Here is a 20,945-nt window from a genome sequence, read left to right on the forward strand (position 1 = left end):
TGGCCTGGCTCCGCACTGATCCCGGAAGAAGCCAGCATGTCCGGTCAGTAGGTGGAGGCACGGCCAGTGGCTGTGCATAGTGCGTGCTGCCTCTGCCTGCAGGCACCGCCCCCGCACCTCTCATTGGCTGCGGTTCCTGGCCAGTGGGAGCTGCGGAGCTGGCACTCGGGGTGGGGGTAGCGGGCAGAGGCAGGAAAATGGCAGCTACTTCTGGGAGCTGCATGCAGGCAGGGAGCCTTGCTGCGCCGTCAACTGGAGTTTTAACGGCTTGGTCCTCAGTGCTGACCAGAGCTGCCAGGGATACCTTTTCGACCGGGCATTCCAGTTGAAAACCAGACGCCTGGCAACCCTAATGTGAAATAGAGGAAAGGCAGATATGGTTGCAATACTCAGCTAGTCAGAACAGTAGGCTTTATCTAAAAGCAGTCCTTGAAACTAGCTATATAAGAGGTTTGCTTTTCAGAAGAGAGGGTGTGCAGGAGGACCATCTTAGAGAACTGCACCTCTGTGAAGGGAATTTCAGAAATATATTGGTTTACTTCTGTTCAAACTATTTTTCTTTAAGGTATTTTAATTAATTTGTATAACATAGAATATGGGTTAGTATCTCCAGACAGATAATAAATTTATTTTTATTCACTAGAAATTCAACAAGTAGAAATCCTGGAAAGAGACGTTCCCCGAGCTGAAACCCTATCATCTATATCCAGTCAGCATTGCTGCCCACAGACCTTTCACACATATCGGAAGGAAAAGAAGGGAAAAAAATCTGGAATATAGTTTTGATCACAAGAAAGAATATGAAGATCGAGCTTCTGATTTTTTTTTTTAAATTTGCACTGAATGTATTATGCACGCAAAATGTGAAGACTGTATTATTTATGAATAGAGATCAGCTGGAATTTAGGAGGACATACTGGGTGATAAATAGGTCTTTTCTATCTCTTACTTGTATTATTCTGATTTATTTCACCCTTGACTTCAAGTAAAGAGAAGAAAATTGTAAGTTTCTGGCCAACTGTTTAAAGCATTTGGAGACTGCCACTTATATCTCTATTGTTAAAAACAAGTATAGGAATATTTATACAGTATTGCCAACCCCAAGCATTCAAAAATCATGACTCATATCAAATCATGAGGTTGGCTTAAAGTTCATGCTACTTAACAAATAATAGTGGTATGTTATATTTTGTCGCCTTTTGGTATTGGAACATTTAGAGGTCGTTTTCAAGCTTTTCTCTGTGTCCATGAGGGTAAAAACTTTTTTTTTTTAAATGAAAACTAAGCTTCTTAACTAATAACTTGATTTCAGCAGCTGAGACTCTAACAAAAGCACCAGATATTCTGAAAACTCTGCAAAGAGTCCTGTGGCACCTTATAGACTAACAGACGTATTGAAGCATGAGCTTTCGTGGATGCATACCTGGATGCATGTAGTGGAAATATCCAGTGGCAGGTATATATATGCAAGCAAGAAGCAGGCTAGAGATAACAAGGTTAGATTAAACAGGATTAAACAAAAACTGTGAATGGCTAGCTAACTACAAAAGCAGTTTCTCCTCCCTTGGTTTTCACACCTCAACTGTTAGAAGAGGGCCTCATCCTCGCTGATTGAACTAACCTTGTTATCTCTAGCCTGCTTCTTGCTTGCATATATATACCTGCCCCTGGATATTTCCACTACATGCATCCGACGAAGTGAGTATTCACCCACGAAAGTTCATACTCCAATAGTCTGTTAAGTCTATAAGGTGTCACAGGACTCTTAGCTGCGTTTACAGATCCAGACTAACACGGCTACCCCTCTGATACGAGATATTCTGAGACTCATGAAAAAATTGCAAGAGTTGACAGTAGTTTATACAAAAAAATTCAAAATTTCAGCAAAATCTTGAACAATTTCTATAAAGAATGCTTTGTCTCTGGTGTAATATGATGATTACTTGACTGTTTTCAAGTGTGCTACAGCATCTAAGGTATTCAATAGAATGTCTCTATTGGTAGGGTATTTAAATTGTAACCTAAGGTTGAATTATAAAGTTAAACTTAATGCTCCTAAGCCACTTGAGGAAATCAAACCTGCATGAAGTATACCAGACTGTAATAATACAAACGCAAGAAATAAGTTAAAATTTTAAAATATTTAATATATCTTGTTTTTCTAATATTACAGCTTGTATATATGATGAAAAGTTTGAGAAGCATATTATAATCAGGATTTTAAAGTTTTTAAAAGCATTCAACATTGGCCCAACTGTGCTTCCAGTGAAGTCAACGGTAAAACTCCCTTTAACTTAAATGGAAGCGTTTAGGCCAATGCTGATGCATGCTTTTGAAAATCCCACCCTTCACTATGAAAACAAGTAGTGTACTTTTGACATCATCATATGCTGAATACATTGAGTATTCCAGTGCTTGGTCCAAACGTAACACTACTATTTAATCGTTATTTATAACACCTCTGTTGTTTCAGTTTTGGGGACTTTCATACAGCTTTGCTAGTGCACTTAAATTCTGATTTGGAGCACCTCATCCTCTGTTCTAGTCCTAGCACCTTGGCCAATCCTCGGCTATATCAGTACACATCAGTCCTGCCTTAAAATGTACACAGTATAACAGTGTATTTCATGAAATGATTAGAATTCTTTTTACTAGGAGTCTGAAGGTGTCACTCAGAGGGTACCTCTATACTACCCTCCGGATTGGTGGGTAGTGTTCGATGTATTGGGGATCGATTTATCGCGTCTTGTCTGGACGCAATAAATGGATCTGCTAATCGACACCCGTACTCCACCTTGGCAGGAGGAGTAAGCGCAGTCGATGGGGATGCCACGGTAGTCGACTCGCCGCTGTGAGGACGGCCAGGTAAGTCGAACTAAGATACTTATTTGCGTAGCTGAAGTTGAGTATCTTAGTTCGAACCCCCCCGCTAGTGTAGCCCAGGCCAGAGTATTGACAGCGACGTAGTCCTCTGAAAGCCACTATGCTTTTTTTTACAGCACAACCTGGAAATGCTAGCTGTCTCTTTGTTTGGACATAGTGCCTGTACCCTTTACACAGTCTATTCCGCTAAGTGTTATATCTGACATTTCAAGGAGCAGAGTTATGCTCGGTGGAATGTAAGTCCAGAGGGAGGGAGCAATGGGATAATTGAATGTTAAGCCCTTTCAAGATGGGCATTTCTATCCCTGAAGGCCTACTTCAGGTGAATAAAAAATACTTAAAGTTGCAAATTTTCTACTTGACGACTGAAAATAAGCTGTGCAAGCACACATGAGACCCACTAAACCATAGTTGCCAACAAGTTGTAAAATTTCCACAAGTTCTAAATGTGTCATCAGGTCAGTAAGGCCACTGATTGGGCATATATTATCTGGGGGGTTATTTTCCCTTCTTGTTCTTGAATTTTAACTGTGCTGAGTGCAGCTCCATTTCCTGGTATCAGTTTTTCATCATTCTTATATTGCAGGCAGCCATTCAGTGTAAGATACTTATCAAGTTAGAGGAAGTGGTTTAAGTATTCTTTTGTTTAGTTTTGTAAAGCGTAGGCTTTCTAAGTGAATTCTGAACTTCCCGTGTTGCCTACTGACAAATACTGTGCATACGAAACTCATATTATTGTAGGTCACTGAATTCATTTTTAAAATGCCAATTGACATAATTCCTTTAGGGAATTGTAAGTTGCAGTTGATATTATGGCCTACTGCAAATGTGGAAATTCATTGTTTTAGAAGAGATTTCATTTGTACTACAGAAGCAGCTTAACATGAATCAGATGATGCTTTTCTAGCTTTTAAATACTACTAAATGGAAATAGCAGACTTCCTGGGTTTTCCACGGTCGCTGCCCATCTAGCATTCATTAGAAATTTGGGATCCCTTTCCTTACCTCTGGCACAGAGCTTCACTACTGTGGTTGATCCTTGTATTTTGCATAAACAGAAATGGAAGCTGAAGTACCCATAATCGCCACAGTTGCTTAGTTCAAAATGAAAATTGGGGAACTAAATGCATAAAGAGAAATAGCAAAAGACAAGCTATCCAGAGCTATTTGTGTAAAAGAGTGGCTTTTGATTGGAAAAGCTGTGGATACTATTGGTATTCATTATATCCTGTGACATCTTGCACGCATTTAGTTTCTGACAGATAGTCAAATATAGTGCTTGTTAGATGAGAGACGACAGTTAAGTAATAAAATTTGCTTTTGACTTTATTAGAGCAGTGCCCAGTAACACTGTTAAAGGTCTGTCAGCCATTCTATTATAAACCTCCATTTTCTGAAGCTTAAAAAATGGCTGTTTTTAATTTTAAAATTTTGAGGATTGATGTTTAACTTGCCAGCCTAAATGCACTTTCCCTTCTTGTCTGCACTTACCTGCTTCATCCTATCATCCCCCCATCAAAAAAAACCCCAACCCCTTAGTAAATGATGTGCTTTTAAATTAGAAGTAATGGGCATGATTCACCATGCTGTTAATCCCATGTATTGCTGGTGTAATGTTAATCTTGTGTGCATGTGTGTGTGAGAGAGAGGGAGGACTATGGCAGCTGTTCGACACTGCACAGCAATTTGGAACAGAAAGGGACAACGCAAACTGTATCCAGTTGGAAACTAGAACTTGGCTAGGACTCCAGGGTTAACACATCTCATCTTGTGAAAAATGTTATGGGATCTTTAATAAACAAAAGATGTGCTTTACATTGTATGCCTTATCCTAGTGGTCCCCAATCTTTCCCATACCAGGATTTCTTTTTCTTGCCAGGTACCTATGAGACTCCTCTCTTCTCTAGCCATATCACCACTTTCATTTAGCAAAATAGGAAGGGTCGGGTGGTTGCAAGCACCTGGTACCTGCTTGAGAACCCTTGTCTTATCCAAAAGAAATAGTTTTCTTACAGTATTTCTTCACTTATTTAAAACTAGCGAGGCTAAAACATTAGATAATGGACAGCAGAGAACAGATCTAAAGTGCCAGGGAGAAGGACTGGATGATGTAGTAGGCCTTCTCTAATTCCAGTTCCCATCTCTAATTTGTATGATTGTGTCCCTGAATAGTTAAAATTCTTGTTGGCACATTCAGCAAAAAGGAAGGAAACTATTAATAAATGGGCATTGCATTTTCATTTATAGTCTGCTTTTTAACTGAGATTGCTCAATTTAAAAAGTTTTTTATTTTAGGTTTTTATTGCAGCGCATTTAACAGCTACTTAAGCTTTTATAGCATCTTTGCATGCCAAGGCATTTCAGACCATTTTTATGTTAGCATTTAACAGGTGTTTCATTCAGCATAATTTAATAATTATTTAAAATTGGCCAAAAGTCGGTTAAAGGAATATTTGCTCTCTTTGTGCTGCGCAGGCAGCGCAATGCTGATAGAAACCTCCTTTAATTCCTGTCGAAGAAACCCCCAGCATGGAGGAGCCCCAAACATATACAAAGCTGGTGTTAGAACTGGCTCCTAGGTTGATTCTTTTCCTTTCGAGCCCTGGCACAGGGGGTGGAAGGGGTAAACTTAAGTGGGGAGGAGATGAGGCCAGCATATGATGAAGACCAGTAGTCCTCAGCTGCCATATGGTTTCTAGGGAACCATACTCAGCTGGCAAAAGTTAAAAGCAACCACCTCCACTCCCCCTGCAAAGCTGCTGTAACTTGTGCAGGAGATGAAGTTGTGGCAGAAAATCAGATACAGAATAATCAGCTCCTTGACAGTCCTCTTCCCTTGGTTGTGGAGATCAATAGGAAATAGAATTCTGCATAGCCAACGCATAAGAAATGTAAAAATGATGCATTTTGTGAATGGTGATGTAAAAAGACATTAATAACCTGACTTTAGTTGATAACCAGTAAAGTAAGAGGTCCATTAACTCAGAGGCGATTAGATCTTGTTTCTATAAAAGGTTTGTAAATCAGCATAACCTTATTACTAATACAGAATTTGACTAGCAAACTGTGCAGCTGGACCAATACAGGGATTACATGATTAAACCTTTTAACTGTAGTCAGAATTCTAGCTGCTATTTGTAGTAACTGTTGCCTACTAATCAAATGAGTTGGATGCCAAGAAAAAGAATTACGATAATCTATTTAGGACAATATAAAGGCATGGTCCAGAATCTCTTCATCATAAAAGGAAAGAAAAGGCTGATAATAGTTCAGTGTTAGCAGCATTTAATATAAAACAAAATGCATAGACATAGGTGCCTCTTTGTCCTCCTAGAAGCTGAAAAAATAGCAGAAGCAAATGATTTTTAGATAAAGCTGAATAGTAACCTTTTCATGCTGCTAGCCAGATTCCTACTAGTGGCTAAATTGTAGCTGTTGGAAAATGTTAAAGTGGTAGGCTCATTATTACATTCTCCAGTGTATTCTACCAAAAAGAAATTCTACTGAAGATTACAGTTGAATTACTATTAAAGAGAATTGAATGCATTTAGCTGTAAAATAAAGAAATATTGCTGCTCATGAGAACTCTGGCAAACTGTACATTACTAGGTTGCATGATCTTTTTCTTGTTTAGAAAGATTTGTAGCTATTTCAGATAGCATTGCAATGTAAATGCTCGATGGTGTAGTGCAATAATTGAATATATTTTGTGGTCCTAACATTGTTTAGTTAAAACAGTTCTGCAGAGATGGCTAGGTGATGTAGCAGTAATTTAAACTCAGTAAGATCTGATAATGAGTAACTATATTGTTTTATCTTGAGAATATTTCATAACATTTTAGTTGTAGTATTTTCAGCATAATTGTTTGCCTGTTTTCATGGGATGTTTCCTATGTAAAATATTTTTAAAAGCAATATTGTCTATTACACAGCTGTATAAACCATATAAAAACAACAACTGGGGTGTGTCTTTTGCAAAATTGAAGATGTGCTTATTTAGAAAGAAATGGTGAGTGATTAGAGACATTTTCAAAGACTGCTAACCATTGTGCAGTATGACAGTCTGGTTTCGAGTAGTTTCATTAGTTGCTGTAGTTTATAGGCAGAAGCATGGTCTAATACTTAAAAGCAAAGCTGTGTGAGCCGGAAAGATCCTAGCTCTTTTTAATATATGTGGAACACTTGAATCCCTATATAACTTTGGGCAAGTTTATTAAACTGTTTTTGTTGGTCACATGAAAAACTCACTTTAGAAAGCATATTTGGGATAGGATGACTTTGAATGAAATTACTACAGGAGGCTGTATACTCTGAATTATTAGTTGTAGTTCCCTTCTGTTTCCTGCCACCTTTCTGGAAGAAATCCTGAACACTAGACTAAGAAAAAGCTATAAAACATAACACATTGTAAAATCATAGTGTACACAGGGAAAACTATAGTTTAATCTCTATTTAGCTCATTGAGATGAACCCTAAACTGTCACCTGGGGTTTTCTTTGACCAGCTAAATCAAGATAAAACTACAATTTACCCTGTTTACATTAGGATTTTACATGTTAATATCACATTGTAAAATCTCACCTTTTATAACTGTGAACATACCCAAAAAGAAGAGAATGAAAAGACTTAATTGCTACAACACTAATTTAGTGTGGCAAAATCCCAAGGCCTCAGAATGAAACCATATTATAAAAATCTTTTCCTCATTGTGTAAAACATGCATTGTGAATGCAAGTTTAGAAATGCTCACCATTTTCTATGGTGTGATAATATACCGTATATACATTAGTTATCCATCTTGGAAACCTAGAGGCTTTTATTCTGTCTGTCTGTCTATCTATCTATCTAATCTCCATGAGAAACAGATCTGCAGAGTAGTTAATCTGATAGACTGTATTCAGCTCTTCTGTCTAGAAATCTGGGATAATTTTGAGGAACCACAAATTTACTCAGCTGTAGTGTTAGCTTTTTCACACCAAGGCACAAAAATGAGGTTATACGTGCTTATTATATCTGAACTGAAAAGTAATTTCAGATAAAACTACGCATTGGTAAAACACATTTGATAATTTATATTTTGATAAAAATTTGACCAGCCAAACAAAACACAGTTGTCAGATGAAAGTAGCTTTTTAAAGAGGCATATTTATCAGCATGTAGCAATGCAGCCAATCAAACACAAAGTGTCCTATAATTTAGTCTTTTTTTATTGTGAAGAAACAAGGTGCACTTATTTTGAAGATGACTTGAAGAAATGTGAAAAGTTGCCCCTTTGAGAAATTATAATTTACGACATAGGCAGATACGGTCAGAGGAACCGAGCCAAAGTTAAAAGCCTTTTCTGTGCTATTGCATCTGTAGCCATCCTCAAAATACTTTCTGTGTTAGGACACAGGCTCTCAAATCCTGTGGGTAAATGTTATCTGTAGGAACCTCATTATATGTGGAAACATTACTTTATTCTGACAGTTCACAACCGTGAAGTACAAATTCTGCATTCCCTTCTCTTGTTTCAGTATTACATGTACAGTAGCCTTTGGTATTGAATTGTTTATTCTTTTTAAATGACTTAATTGTTGTAACATAAATTTACAAAATCTGGGAAATTAAAACATGCTACAACCAAGGTCCTAGTTTTTTGCAGTAATTGCCGTGGAAATCAGAGCCAGTCAGATAAATTCTGTTAAAACTCAGTAATTACATGTAGTTTTTTTCTGTACTGTATTCTTCTCTAACCCATATTTTCTTCTGTTATCCTTTCTGCCCACTCCTCCCTTCCCTCCTTTTCAGCTGCTGCTTAGCTCAGGTTAATAGAAATCATATGATTAACATCTATGGATAGCAATTCGTAGGTTATCAGGTATCAGAGGGTAGCCGTGTTAGTCTGGATCTGTAAAAGCAGCAAAGAATCCTGTGGCACCTTATAGACTAACAGACGTTTTGGAGCATGAGCTTTCGTGGGTGAATACCCACTTCCTCAGATGCATGTCGTAGGTTGACAACCCTAATAATTCTAGCAGCCCTTATTATACATGTCTTTGCTTCAACACAACGTGCACCCTGAGGATTCGAGCTGAGCTAATATCTCACAGTGAATAATTTATTTGACAAATTTAGCCTCTTTCTGATTGTGCAACATCTGCAAACAGATTGTGACTTACTTGAATTTATTCATTGTTGAAATTTGACGTCTTTTTAATTTTATACTGTTGGGATTGTGCACCAAAAGTATTAAAAATTGTTTTGCTTAATTGTGATCAGCCAGTTACATCATATGGTACCGTTTCCTTTTTTCTGATTGGATGAGCACACAAGCTTGTTTAGCCTGAATACTACCATATTAAATTTTAAAATTTGGTTTCTATGGATAATTTTACTTGCTTTTTTAAAGTTTTGTTTAGATCAGTTTGATAAATATTTAAAAAATAAAAACATGAGATTCAAAGTTGTCCAAAGTGCTTTAATATACAATTAATATTTGTTGAAATTTCTTGTATTTTTGACTCAGTTTGTTTGAAAATTAAGAACCTTGGATGATATGGTGTCAAGGACAGGGCACCAATAAAACACTTTAAAATTGGATAATAATATTCTAGCAACTCTCTTCGCAGGCACCAGAGAACATTTCACCCTCTACCAGCCCACACGCTTCCACTTCCAACATCATTTAACCTGCTTGCAAAAGACAATCGCACCTAACATGTAATTGTCTTATTCTCTCCCCCCATCCCACCCTTACACACACAACATAATCTTACATAAAACAATGTGAAACGACATTTTTATGTGCCCTTGGGCTTAAAATGCCACCACCTATTAGACTGTATCCTGATTTTTTTTCTCACTGAAGTCTCCAGAAGAAGCCAATGTTGAACAAAATCAGCTCTGTTGAAAGTTAAAAGGGCCACAACAGTTTGAGATGTTCAGTTTTTAGATGAGCTCTGACTTAAAATGGTCCCCCATATGAAATAGTCCTAAGACAGCCTTAAGTATCAATATTAAGATGACCCAACATTCTAAAGCACTTTAGCTATGACTCAGTCTAAAATTATATATTTAGTTTCCAGTTGCTGGAAATTGAACATTTGTGAACACTTTACAAATAATAATGAATTAAGTCTCACAACAACATTGTGGAACACCATTGTACAGATGGCAAAATGGAGGCGTAGAGTTGTTAATTATCTCGACCATGGTCACACTTGGAAGTTTGTGGCAGAGATTAGAATATATGGGTCTGCTTTTCTACAATGCTGAGCACCTGCATCTTCCATATTTCAATAGAAACCACAGGTTATCAGTGTGTCAGAAAGTAAGATCTATGTGTCTCCCAGCTAATGGGCCCATGCCTTAGCTACAAGACCAACCTTCCTCTCCTTTGATTCTGACATTGAGGTGTCCTGAATTCTGATATGCGGCATCTACAAATAGGATCAGTTCACTAAAGCACGTTACAGCCCTCAGGGTGTTCTTAACCACCCTGGATTTAATCTGCTCTAGTAAACAAAATAAAAAAATTCAACATCCTCATCTTAACCTTCACAACTTTAAAAATACTAAATGAGTTTTCTTTAAACTCGGCTCATTTGCTGGATCTCATTCAGATATTCGAAGCAATAGCATGTTGACAAACTCTGATCACCTGTTCGATTATCTGTTTTTTTCCTGTTTTCTCTCCCTCCCCATCCAACAATGGAATGAAAAAAATTGGCTAATTTGGTTCTGTTGATCCTTTCAGAAAATAAGCTTGCCTCAAGGCACAGACCAGACGTGGAAAATTTCAGTCCAAAAGGAATTGTTTGGGAAAATTATAAGCAACTGAAAAAGACGAGGTATGATGGAAGTTGCATTTCAGCCACAACTATGCATATATAATCTTTTACAAGGACTGCTGTTACCTAACACTTTGATGTCTTCTGTTCCCTTTGGCACCTCACAAATAGTCTTTGGCAGTACATAATGCAATACCCCTGCCACCATTCCAATATATTAGGAAACTGGTTCAAATACCTATGCAAATAAGACTATTTTTTGTTTTTAGGGAAGAAGAAATGAAGACCTGATTTTTTTTGTAAAACTGGTCTGGCAAATTAGTTTTCCCCTCTCAAACAGTACTTTATTTCCTGTATTTTTAATTTCTGACATAATGCATTTTCATAATATACGAGGGGCAAACCAGATGCCTGATTTTTGGACTAGTTTACTGCTAATTAAAAGACTAATTTTTCTGTCACAAATTTACTAGTGAGTTTGTCAAAATATTCAATAGTTCAATAAGCTAAATTGGCCAGGAAAACTTGATTGGGTATTTTCCATTCCACGTAATTTTGGTGCTTAGTTTTAAGAGCCATGGGAATAGCTGTTAGTATACGTATTTATTACTAGTCTGCTGTTAATGCAAGTCAGCTGTATAGCAGAGTAGTGATTCAGGAAGTTAAATTTCAGTGTACTGAAATTTAAAGGGAGGAAAACCCCACCTGAACAATGGATCTGTTGAGTATTTTCTTTTTGTTACAGGAATTCTTATTCTATTTCTTCGATGTATAATTTTGTCATTCTGCAAGAGTTGATAATAAATGGGTGTCACAATCTGACAGATGATCATTATTTAACTGCAAGCATGCATGAAAAGTCAAGAGATTCACAATCTGATTTCTCTCTAAAACTTTAGGTCACTCTGAGATGATTAGTCTTACTATAACTTGGCTGTAAATGATATAATCTAACAAACAAAATACTATAAAGCTTGTTGGTGCAGTAGAAGTTAAGTACTAAAGTAGTAAAGCCACCACAGGTAGCTTCCAATATGAGCAAATAACTGGTTAAGATCAACAGCAACCATACCTAGGAAAAACAATATTTTCTTGATGAGAGGTGGTGCAATAAAATGTCATTCTTCGAGTTATTATCCCTATGGGTGCTCCACCTGAGAATGTGCGTGTACCTATGTACTCTTGATCTGAGATTTTTAGCCAGCAGTGTCTATGGGTCCGTTTCTTCAACCTATAGATCCTTGTGCTCTGGTGCAAAGATATATGAGTGAGGAGGAGGTGCCGCTGCTGCTCCAGTTCCTTCTCAGCCATCTTCAGCTCCAGATGGAGCACTGGGTGTCCACTGGTTAGCTCTACAGCTTTATTCTCTTTTTCTCTTTTTATAGTATTTCTTTTATTTAATTTTATTACTTGTGATCAGGGTCTCCTTCACCTTTGGTTTGTTTGCAGCCTTTTCCTGCTCAGGTTATGCCAAAGACACCTGGTTTAAAACCTGGTCATACTTTCCACACGTCTTGTCCCCTCAGTGATGGGCATTCCACCTGTCTCAGAGAGTCCCATGTCCCATTGAAGTACAATGTCTGAGGAAAGACAGACTGAAGCATCTCCTCATAGAGCGCTCGCTGAAACCTGTGAGATCCGATTATCCCCATCCCAATACATCAGCCATACTAACTTATGAGTAAGCAGAGACCATGGCCACCTTCGGACACTTGGAAGCATTAGAAGCATTCTAAAAGAAAAAAGACTCCATTGTCCTGACAGAGACTCCAAAAGGGGGCAGGGGGAGTTTCCTCTTCTAAGGGGTACCAAGAGAGAACACTCACCAATACTGAAACTGGAGTATCTGTCAGTGCATTCCCTAAAGACTTGATCTCCAGTACCAACTCAGTTGCCAGTCACGTGTTGGCCATTAGTACTGACACAGCCCCTGGTACCTATATCAGTATATCCTCCATTGGATATAGGAGATGACATCATCTTCGATTCAGATATTTCCATCCAGGACTCCATCATGTACCCATTCCAGTCCACCTCCTTACAGGTGTTTCCAGAGGAGGAGACCCCAGGAATGAACTGTCATCCTCCATGTCAGCCCTGGCACTAATATTCCCTTTTCCCAGTGCTCCATCACAACGGGCTTTTGGCTCCTTATGCTGACAAGTATTATAGGGTGCCCTTCTGCAAATACAGACCAACAGTCACCAGTACTGGAGGATCCCATCCAGCAGTGTATGAATTAGTGGTTGTGGAGGAGACATCGCAGTTCCACAAATCTTCCTCCTCATCTGACAAGGCAGTTATGTTCCCACCACCAACCTATACAGATGAGTTCAGGGCTTTTCTAGACCTGATTTAAAAAAACAGTAGTAGAATCTCTACAGATCCCCTTGAAGGAAATACAAGAACTGCAACATTCCTTGGTGAATATTCTGCATACCTCCCCCACAGGGCAAGACATTTTTGTCCTTAAAGAAGCGTTACTCTCACCAGCCAATACAGTGTGGTAGACACTGCTACCATCCTGCCCACGTGCAAGAGGAATGACAAAAAGTATTATGTACTGTCTGAGGGCTTGGAATATTCTTTTTTCTCTCATTCCAGCCAAAATTAATGTCCAAATTAATGGCAGGGAGTACTTGGGGCAGAGGGATACAGGGTTAAGCAGAGTGTGATCCCAAAGGCCAGTATGCTACCTGGCAAAATGGCAAAGATTGTAGGGGTGGGCGAAAGCAGATTCCTTGTATCACTAGCTAAAATCCATGTGGTTTGGAAAGTGTTTTGACTATGGGGGTAATAGAACAGCTCCTAATAGACCTGCTTTTTGGTAAAGATTTTTTGTGGGTAGCTCAGATTAAAGTACTTGCCTGCGGCAGGAGGGAGTTTTATGCTGGGACACTCGAGGGAAAGGGTAAGGCCTCAGGAACTGCTGAGAGAATGGGAGTCTCCTTGATTCTTCTGTAGCAGGGGGAAGCCACGTGCTTTGCGGTGGGACCATGGTTGAGACCAACTCCTGCACTGCAGCTGGAGGCAACACCACCAGGATGGGATGGGAGTATAATGCCTGCCAGATCACAGCTGAACCAGAAACAAACCCGGCTTTAGGGAGCATAGAGAAATGTGTCCCAGAGGAGAGCTCAGAAAAGGGGCAGAGGATCTCAGAAACTACTGAGGTGGATGAGGATTCCTGTGACTCTGTAACACAGGGAAGCAATGTGCTTCCAAGTATGGGAGGGCCTGAGACTGGCTCCTTTACAGCAGAAGGCAACAAGCCTTCAGGCACAGGGGCAAGAGAGGTGATGTTAGTTATTAAGGAAACTGTCCCAGTTATTAGCTGGCAGAGTTTTGGAGATGAACAAGAGACAGAACCCTTCGTAGGGAGAGCAGAGAAATGTGTCTAAGGAGCAGGCCCAGAGGAGGAAACGAGGGAAAGAATAGTGGGGGTACAAGAATGTGTACTCACTAGTCACTTGGGGCAGGATGCCAAGGATGCTAGGAGAATGGCTGTGTCAACTTCTGTGCACCCAGGCACTCAGCCTGTGGCCCCAGGTTTTGAGAAGGAGCTGACCTCCTGGAGAGGAGGAGTCACACAGTTGAGTTCTCAGGACAGAGAAAGGGGTGGCAGGAGGGTACTCCAAGCCAGGTCCTAATTTTTCAGGATGCTATTTCTGATAAGTTTTTGGAAAGTAATTGTGTCTCTTTAAATCAAGATGCAGCTCCAATGCCTGTGATAAGAGGAGTTGGGACCAGGAAACTGCCAGAATACAAATGACCCAACTGACAGAGAAGGGGGTGTTCTCCCCCAGGCTGGAGAGACACAGAAAGCAGTTATGGGAAAGGTGCTGGGAAAAGGTTAATCTGATCGAAGGGTAAACACACCTAGCCCAGAGAGCACAGATCACAGCCCTCTAGGGGGCAGGGAAGGACTCAGTTCTGGGAGGAGGAAATACAGGAGGAAACACCAAAAGGGTAGCTGGATTTTCTGCGTATGTACAATCCTGGGGTTGGAAGACAGCTTCCCAAAGGGCTGGCCAGCATGCAGGATCTGCCTGAACACTTATTTTGCCAGATAGTGAGGCACCAAAATTCCAGGGACATGATTAAATTAAGAGTCCACACAGAGGGGAACATTGGAGGGAAGGAAAAGCCAGTGACTGATTACATGGGAGAGGGTCAAAGGACAGCATGGGTAATGAACAAACTAACCTCAAACTAGAATATCTGAACAGAAGGCATGGGTTCATAAAGATAGTTGCAAATACACATCTAAGATAAACATTTAGGTATTAATGTTAAGTTTTGGTGATAAGAATTTTGACATGGATGTTAAACCTTATGATAATGCTACTTTTCAATTAATACCTCTAAACAGATTTAAAGCTTATCACAGCAGAGAAACCATAAAAAACCTGGTGCTGTGTGTGAATGGGGAAACTGAGGCACACTGCCTCATGACCTTAATGACTGGATGCCAAAAGAACTATAACACTAACTGCCTTCGAGATAGTCAGTAATTGATCATTGGCGATCACTTGTTGCTGAGTATGATAAGCTTCCATGGGAGTATAGGTCCTCAGATGGCTAATAAGGTAAATCTTTGAACCACAAGTTCTGTTGCAGTGAGGGCAGATGTTTTCAGGCTCAGCAGGAGGCTGTTGACCATGACTGGAAGCCAGTGTCTCCTTCCTTCTGTGCTTCTTGTCCTCTTCAGTTTGTCGGTGAGCAAGTTCAAAATGCAGGGGATCATCATGTAGGACTTCACTTCATTTTAAGCGATCCTTGGCAAGTGTCCTCCAAGTGTCAATGTCAATATTACACTTTTTTAGGTTGTACTTCAGTAAGTCCTTATATCACTTCTGTTTTCCACCCATGTTATGCCACCCTTCTTTCAGCTGAGAGAACAGGACCTGTTTTGGGAGGCGATGGTCTGGCATCTGGACAATGTGACCAGTCCAGCGGAATTGCTGATGGATGATCATTGCCTCAGTACTGGGGTCTTTTTCTCTTACAGGACACTAATATTGGTGTATCTGTCCTCCCATTTGATCTTCAGAATCTTACGAAGGCAGCGTTGATGGTGCCTCTCAAGGACTTTAAAGTGGTGTCTATAGGTTGTCCAAGTTTCGGACCCATACAACAATGCTGGGAGAATAACGGCTTGATAAGCAAGAAGCTTGGTGTCTGTTTGAATGTCGTCATCTTCAAAAACCCTGTGCTGTAAACGAGAAAAAGCTATGCTGGCACAACCTAGGCGATGTTGAATTTCTGCATCAATATTTGCCTTGGATGAAAGATGACTTGGATGAAAGAGGAAATGATTGATATTCTCCAATGCCACTCCATTGATTTTGATAGGGGCATGTAATACCTCATTTGGAGAGGGCTGATAGAGTACTTTCGTCTTCTTGATATTAAGAGTGAGCCAAGACATGCGTAAGCATTGGCAAACACATTCACGATAGTTTGAAGATCTTTGTCAGAGTGGGCAAAGATTGCATTGTCATCAGCATACGAAGTTCCACAATAGATGTTGTGGAGATCTTACTCTTGGCTTTCAGCTTGCTAAACCTGAACAGGTTTCCGTCCATTCTGTAAATAACTTCAATGCCAGCTGTAAACTTCTCATCAACTAAGTAAAGAATGACGGCGATAAAAACTGCAAATATGGTTGGAGTGATGATACAGCCCTGTTTCACTCCTGTTTGTACTTTGAAAGGTTCGCTCTGGGAGCCAGTACAGCTCAGAATAGTCACTTTAATGTTATCATGAAGCAATTTTAGGACATCGATGTATTTATCAGGACATCCAGTCTTAGAGAGTACAGTCCAGAGGGCATGGCGATTCACTGAATCAAAGGCTTTAGTTAAATCAATAAAAGCCATGTTCAGTGGTTGGTTTTGCTCCTGACACTTTTCTTGCAGCTGCCATGCTGTATAGATCATATCTGCAGTTCCACGACATGGTAGGAAACCACTCTGTGACTCTGACAGGGGCAAAAGGCGAGTTGCAAGGATCCGTGCCAGAACTTTGCCTGCAAAGGCTAGAAGGGAGATACCACAATAATTTCCACAATCCGCTTTCACCCCTTTCTTGAAGAAGGTGACAATCAGGGCATTCCTCATTTCACTGGGTATCTCCTCCTTTATCCAGATTTTAAGGATAAGCAGGTAAAGCTACCGAATTAGCTCTGGTCCACCGTCTTTAAAGATTTCAGCAGTTATCCCCGCTAGACCTGCTGCATTGTTGTTCTTCATCTGCTTGGTGGCATTGTGTACCTCATACAAATTAGGAGGATCTCCAAGTTCATCCCTAAATAGTCATTGAGAGATTTGCTCAAGGACTTCATCTGCAACCATAGAATTATGGTTAAGGAGATCTTCAAAATGTTCTTTCCAGCCAGAATTGATGACTTCGTTGTCCTTCAGAAGTGTAGTTCCATCTTTAGAACAAAGAGGATTCATACCATGGCAAATTGGCCCATAGAAACCTTGATGACTCTAAAGAAACCACATGTATTGTGGATGTCCATGAGATGTTGGAGTTCTTGTGCTTTCTCAATCCAGCATTTTTTCTTGAGTTCTCTGGTTTTATATTGAACTTTTGCCGTTGCCTTAGCATAGGCTTCTCTCTTTATATTACAATTTATGTCATTCTGTCAAGCATGAAATGCCATTCTCTTCTCATTAATGAGTTGCTCAATTTCATCATCATTCTCATCAAACCAGTCCTGATGATTTCTGGTTTGGTAGCCTATGGTTTCCTCACAGGCATTGATGATTATTGCTTTCAGCTGGCTCTAGTGTTCCTCAGTTTCTTCCAGAAACTCTGATGGGAGCATTTCTTCTAAGACTGCTTGGAAGTGGTTACACTTAATAGGGTTCTTCAAATCTTGATTATTCAACTTGCTCCTGATCTGCTTCTTTTTCAGACTCCATTTGAGAGTGATCTTAATTTTCATGTGGATCGAATAAGGCGATGATCAGTCCAGCAGTCATCAGCACTTGTCATTGCTCTTGTGAGAAGTGCATCACTACGATCTCGGGCACGAACTATAATGTAGTCAAGGAGTTGCCAGTGCTTTGACCATGGGTGTCTCCAAGATGTTTTGAACTTTTCCTTTTGTCAGAAGAGAGTGTTCATAATAATAAGTTCATGTTCAGCACGCTTGGTCAGGAACAGAATTCCATTTGAATTGCTTTTGCCAACTCCTTCTTTCCTGATTGTTCCCTTCCACAGGTCTGAGTCTCGTCTCACATGTGCATTGAAATCCCCCACAAGGATCATCATGTCTTCTGTAGGAGTATCTGATTAAAATGGTTTCCAACTGAGAATAAAAATCTTCCTTTACATTCACATTGGCATCCAGTGTTGGTGCATAGGTGCTCACAATAGTTGCCTGTTGATTTTTGGTGAGCCTCAATTGGAGTGTCATAAACCACTTATTGATGCCAACTGGTACCTCAGAGAGGCACCTTATAAGCTTGTTCTTTATAGCAAAGCAGACTCTATGCAATCAGAGTTCATCTATAGATTTTCCCTTCCAGAAATAGTTGTATCCTGCTTTCTCTTCCCTCACCTGTCCTTCATCAGCTTTTCTAGTTTCGGACAAAGCAGCAATATCTATGTTAAACCAACTCAATTCACGAGCAATAATGGCTGTACGTCGCTCTGGTCGGTCACTGTTTGAATTGTCCATTAAAGTATGTACGTTCCAAGTTCCAAAGTTGAAGAGTTTCTTACATTTTTGACCACTGAGGTAGTGATCCTGCTGGATGTGGCTATCCAGCCAGGAAAAACAGAGGCAAGACTATTTTTAGGGGTACCTTTTCTAACCCCCTCCCCATGTGGGGTGAGCAGAGTGGATCCTAAAAAGGATTGCTCAGTTGTGGGTGCAGCTGCCGAGATGCTTGACCCACCTCAATCCGTGAGCAAGACAACTGTATCACACACCCACCCCCTGTGTGTCAGTGTGTAACTAGGAACTCCCAGATTTCACTGTCCTGTTCCCCTCGCTACTTGCCGATCGCCACTGGACTTTTGACTTGTACAATGTTATTTTCCCCAAAAACTGGCTGAAGGGCAACCAGCCAACCTGTGGTGAGAAGCATCTAAGTTTGTAAAGGCATTGAAATTGTTAAGACCAGCTTATAATGTGTTTTGCTTTTATTTCATTTGACCAAATCCGACTTATGCTTTGACTTATAATCATTTAAAATCTATCTTTGTAGTTAATAAATCTGTTTGTTTATTCTACCGGAAGCAGTGCATTTGGTTTAAAGCATGTCAGAGACTCCCCTTGGGATAACAAGCCTGGTGCATATCAATTTCTTTGTTAAATTGATGAACTCATATAAGCATGCCATGTCCAGTGGGCATAACTGGACGCTGCAAGATGGAGGTGCCTGGGACCAGAGATATTGGCTAGTGTCATTCGGTTGCACAATCCAAGGAGCATCCTACAGGTCTGTCGCAGCTTACGTGGATTTAACATGCGTGATTTCAGCTTTACGCGATCGGCCAAAAAAAGAGAAAAATAACAATTTTAATACTGTACCTGTAGTGCGGACGATTCCGCCTGCCATTCAACTCAATGTAATTTTGACTATACATGGTTTTTGCTTTACGTGCTAACCACGAACGGAACCCCCGCGTAAGATGAGACTCGCCTGTATATGCCAGAGGCTGTGTGTGAACAGCCCAGGAGTGGGGGTTTCACAGCAGAGCAGGGTAAGGCTGGCTCCCAGAGTCGAGGATTGAAGTGACCTAGCAGATCACTGGTCCAGATAACACCAGCGGGCAACGTCACACCTTCACACAAATAACACAGATAAGGGAAAATAGAATTTTTGTAAGTATATTAAATATGTTTAAGTGCACTCATTGCCTCAATCTGGAGTTTTGTGGCTGTGTCTAGTTGTTAAATTCTACCAGCAGCCAAAGTAGGTTGGGAACTTACACAGCAGTTACTCAAAAGAGTCAGTACCTGCTCATACAAACAGGAAGATTTGTGTCATACTTGTTTTTTCTTTTGCAAGGCTTTAATTTACTATGCTGTTGTGAACTGATAAAAACTGATTTTTGTACCGTGTTGTGAAATTGAGTGGCTTTATATTTGTTGGTGGAAGAGTAATAAAGTGTGGGACAAGGTAACCATTACAATTTGTAGGAGCAAATAAATATACTGTCAGTGTTATAATAAAGGCTACAAACAGTAAAGATGACTTATGCAGAAGATTCTTGCAACAATAGTGTTGTTTTTCTGGAATCTAATACAGGTAAAGATGTTAACAATGCAAGTATTGATGAGATCACTTGTAGGTGTTAATTGGACAGCATTGTGATTGGGTTCAACTGAAATGTTAGAATTTTAAGTATATTTGTATTTAATAAGTAATATATTTTAAAATACTATTTCACTGAATTAACACTGACACATTTCAACTGAAGTGGTTGGTACAGTTGTCTAATCTTTAAAAGATCTTTGCCATCATTATATACTTTATTCCTGTCTGTAGTGATAAGAAATCATTGGTCAGTGTACCCAACACAGAAATATCCAAGTAGGGGTAGGGAACATCTGTACAGTCCCTTGTGAATTGTTTCATTAGGTTACAGCCTGCAAATCTTTGGATATTTTGAGCTCTTCCTGAGGTACAGGGACATTCCTGCTGATTCTCAGCCCTCCTAGCCTCTGCACCAAATGCAATTTGACAGGCAATGCAGCTGTGTTGGATACCCATGAGCAGAAGGGGTTCTGCAATCTGGCTGTATTAAGTGTTAGCATTGCTGCTGAGTGTCAGGGAATCAATGTGTGCTTGCTCCTCCTCATGCCTGGGTGCCCAGGCACATACAGCCCTTTATGATATCCCAGAAAGGGGCCAGTTTTGTATGAAGGAAGAGGGGAACCTTTTCAAGTGTGGCTCTCATCTGAGGGGCACAGTCTGATCCCAAACCCACAAATTGCTAATCTCCATCTTCCAGCTCATTCTCAATTTGTTGAGTGAGAGGGGAGTCTTGCAATGTGTGGGATATAGTGGATAGAATTGTAGCTATGGGGTTCCCAAGCTGCAGTGAGACAATGGATCCACATGCAAGTCCATATTTTGGCACCTGATCACCTTGCCACAGAGTGCATCAACAGAAAGAACTATGGTTATGCAAGCATTGGTCGATCACCAGAGGTGTTTCACCAAAATGTTGGCTGGCAAGGGAAGGTGCATGACGCTCGCATCTTTAAGAACACTGGACTATTCAGAAAGCTACAAGCAGGGACTTTCTTTCCTGACCAAT

At 40.0% G+C, this 20,945-nt stretch overlaps 1 protein-coding gene across 6 annotated transcripts in view; it reads left to right on the forward strand.

The window, feature by feature from the left end:
- The window catches only part of IMMP2L (inner mitochondrial membrane peptidase subunit 2), an 836,308-nt gene that overhangs the window by 127,436 nt on the left and 687,927 nt on the right, over positions 1 to 20,945 (forward strand). The window contains exon 5 of one of the 6 annotated variants that reach the window (XM_050936400.1): positions 10,622 to 10,843. The exons of the other annotated variants lie outside the window; for them this stretch is intronic. Coding sequence (XP_050792357.1) covers positions 10,622 to 10,705 — 84 coding nt within the window. The 3' untranslated portion in view covers positions 10,706 to 10,843. Of the gene's footprint in view, positions 1 to 10,621; positions 10,844 to 20,945 lie in introns of those variants that run through there. 6 annotated transcript variants of the gene reach the window in all.

This window comes from Gopherus flavomarginatus, chromosome 1, assembly GCF_025201925.1.
Source record: "Gopherus flavomarginatus isolate rGopFla2 chromosome 1, rGopFla2.mat.asm, whole genome shotgun sequence".
NCBI lineage: Eukaryota > Metazoa > Chordata > Testudines > Testudinidae > Gopherus > Gopherus flavomarginatus.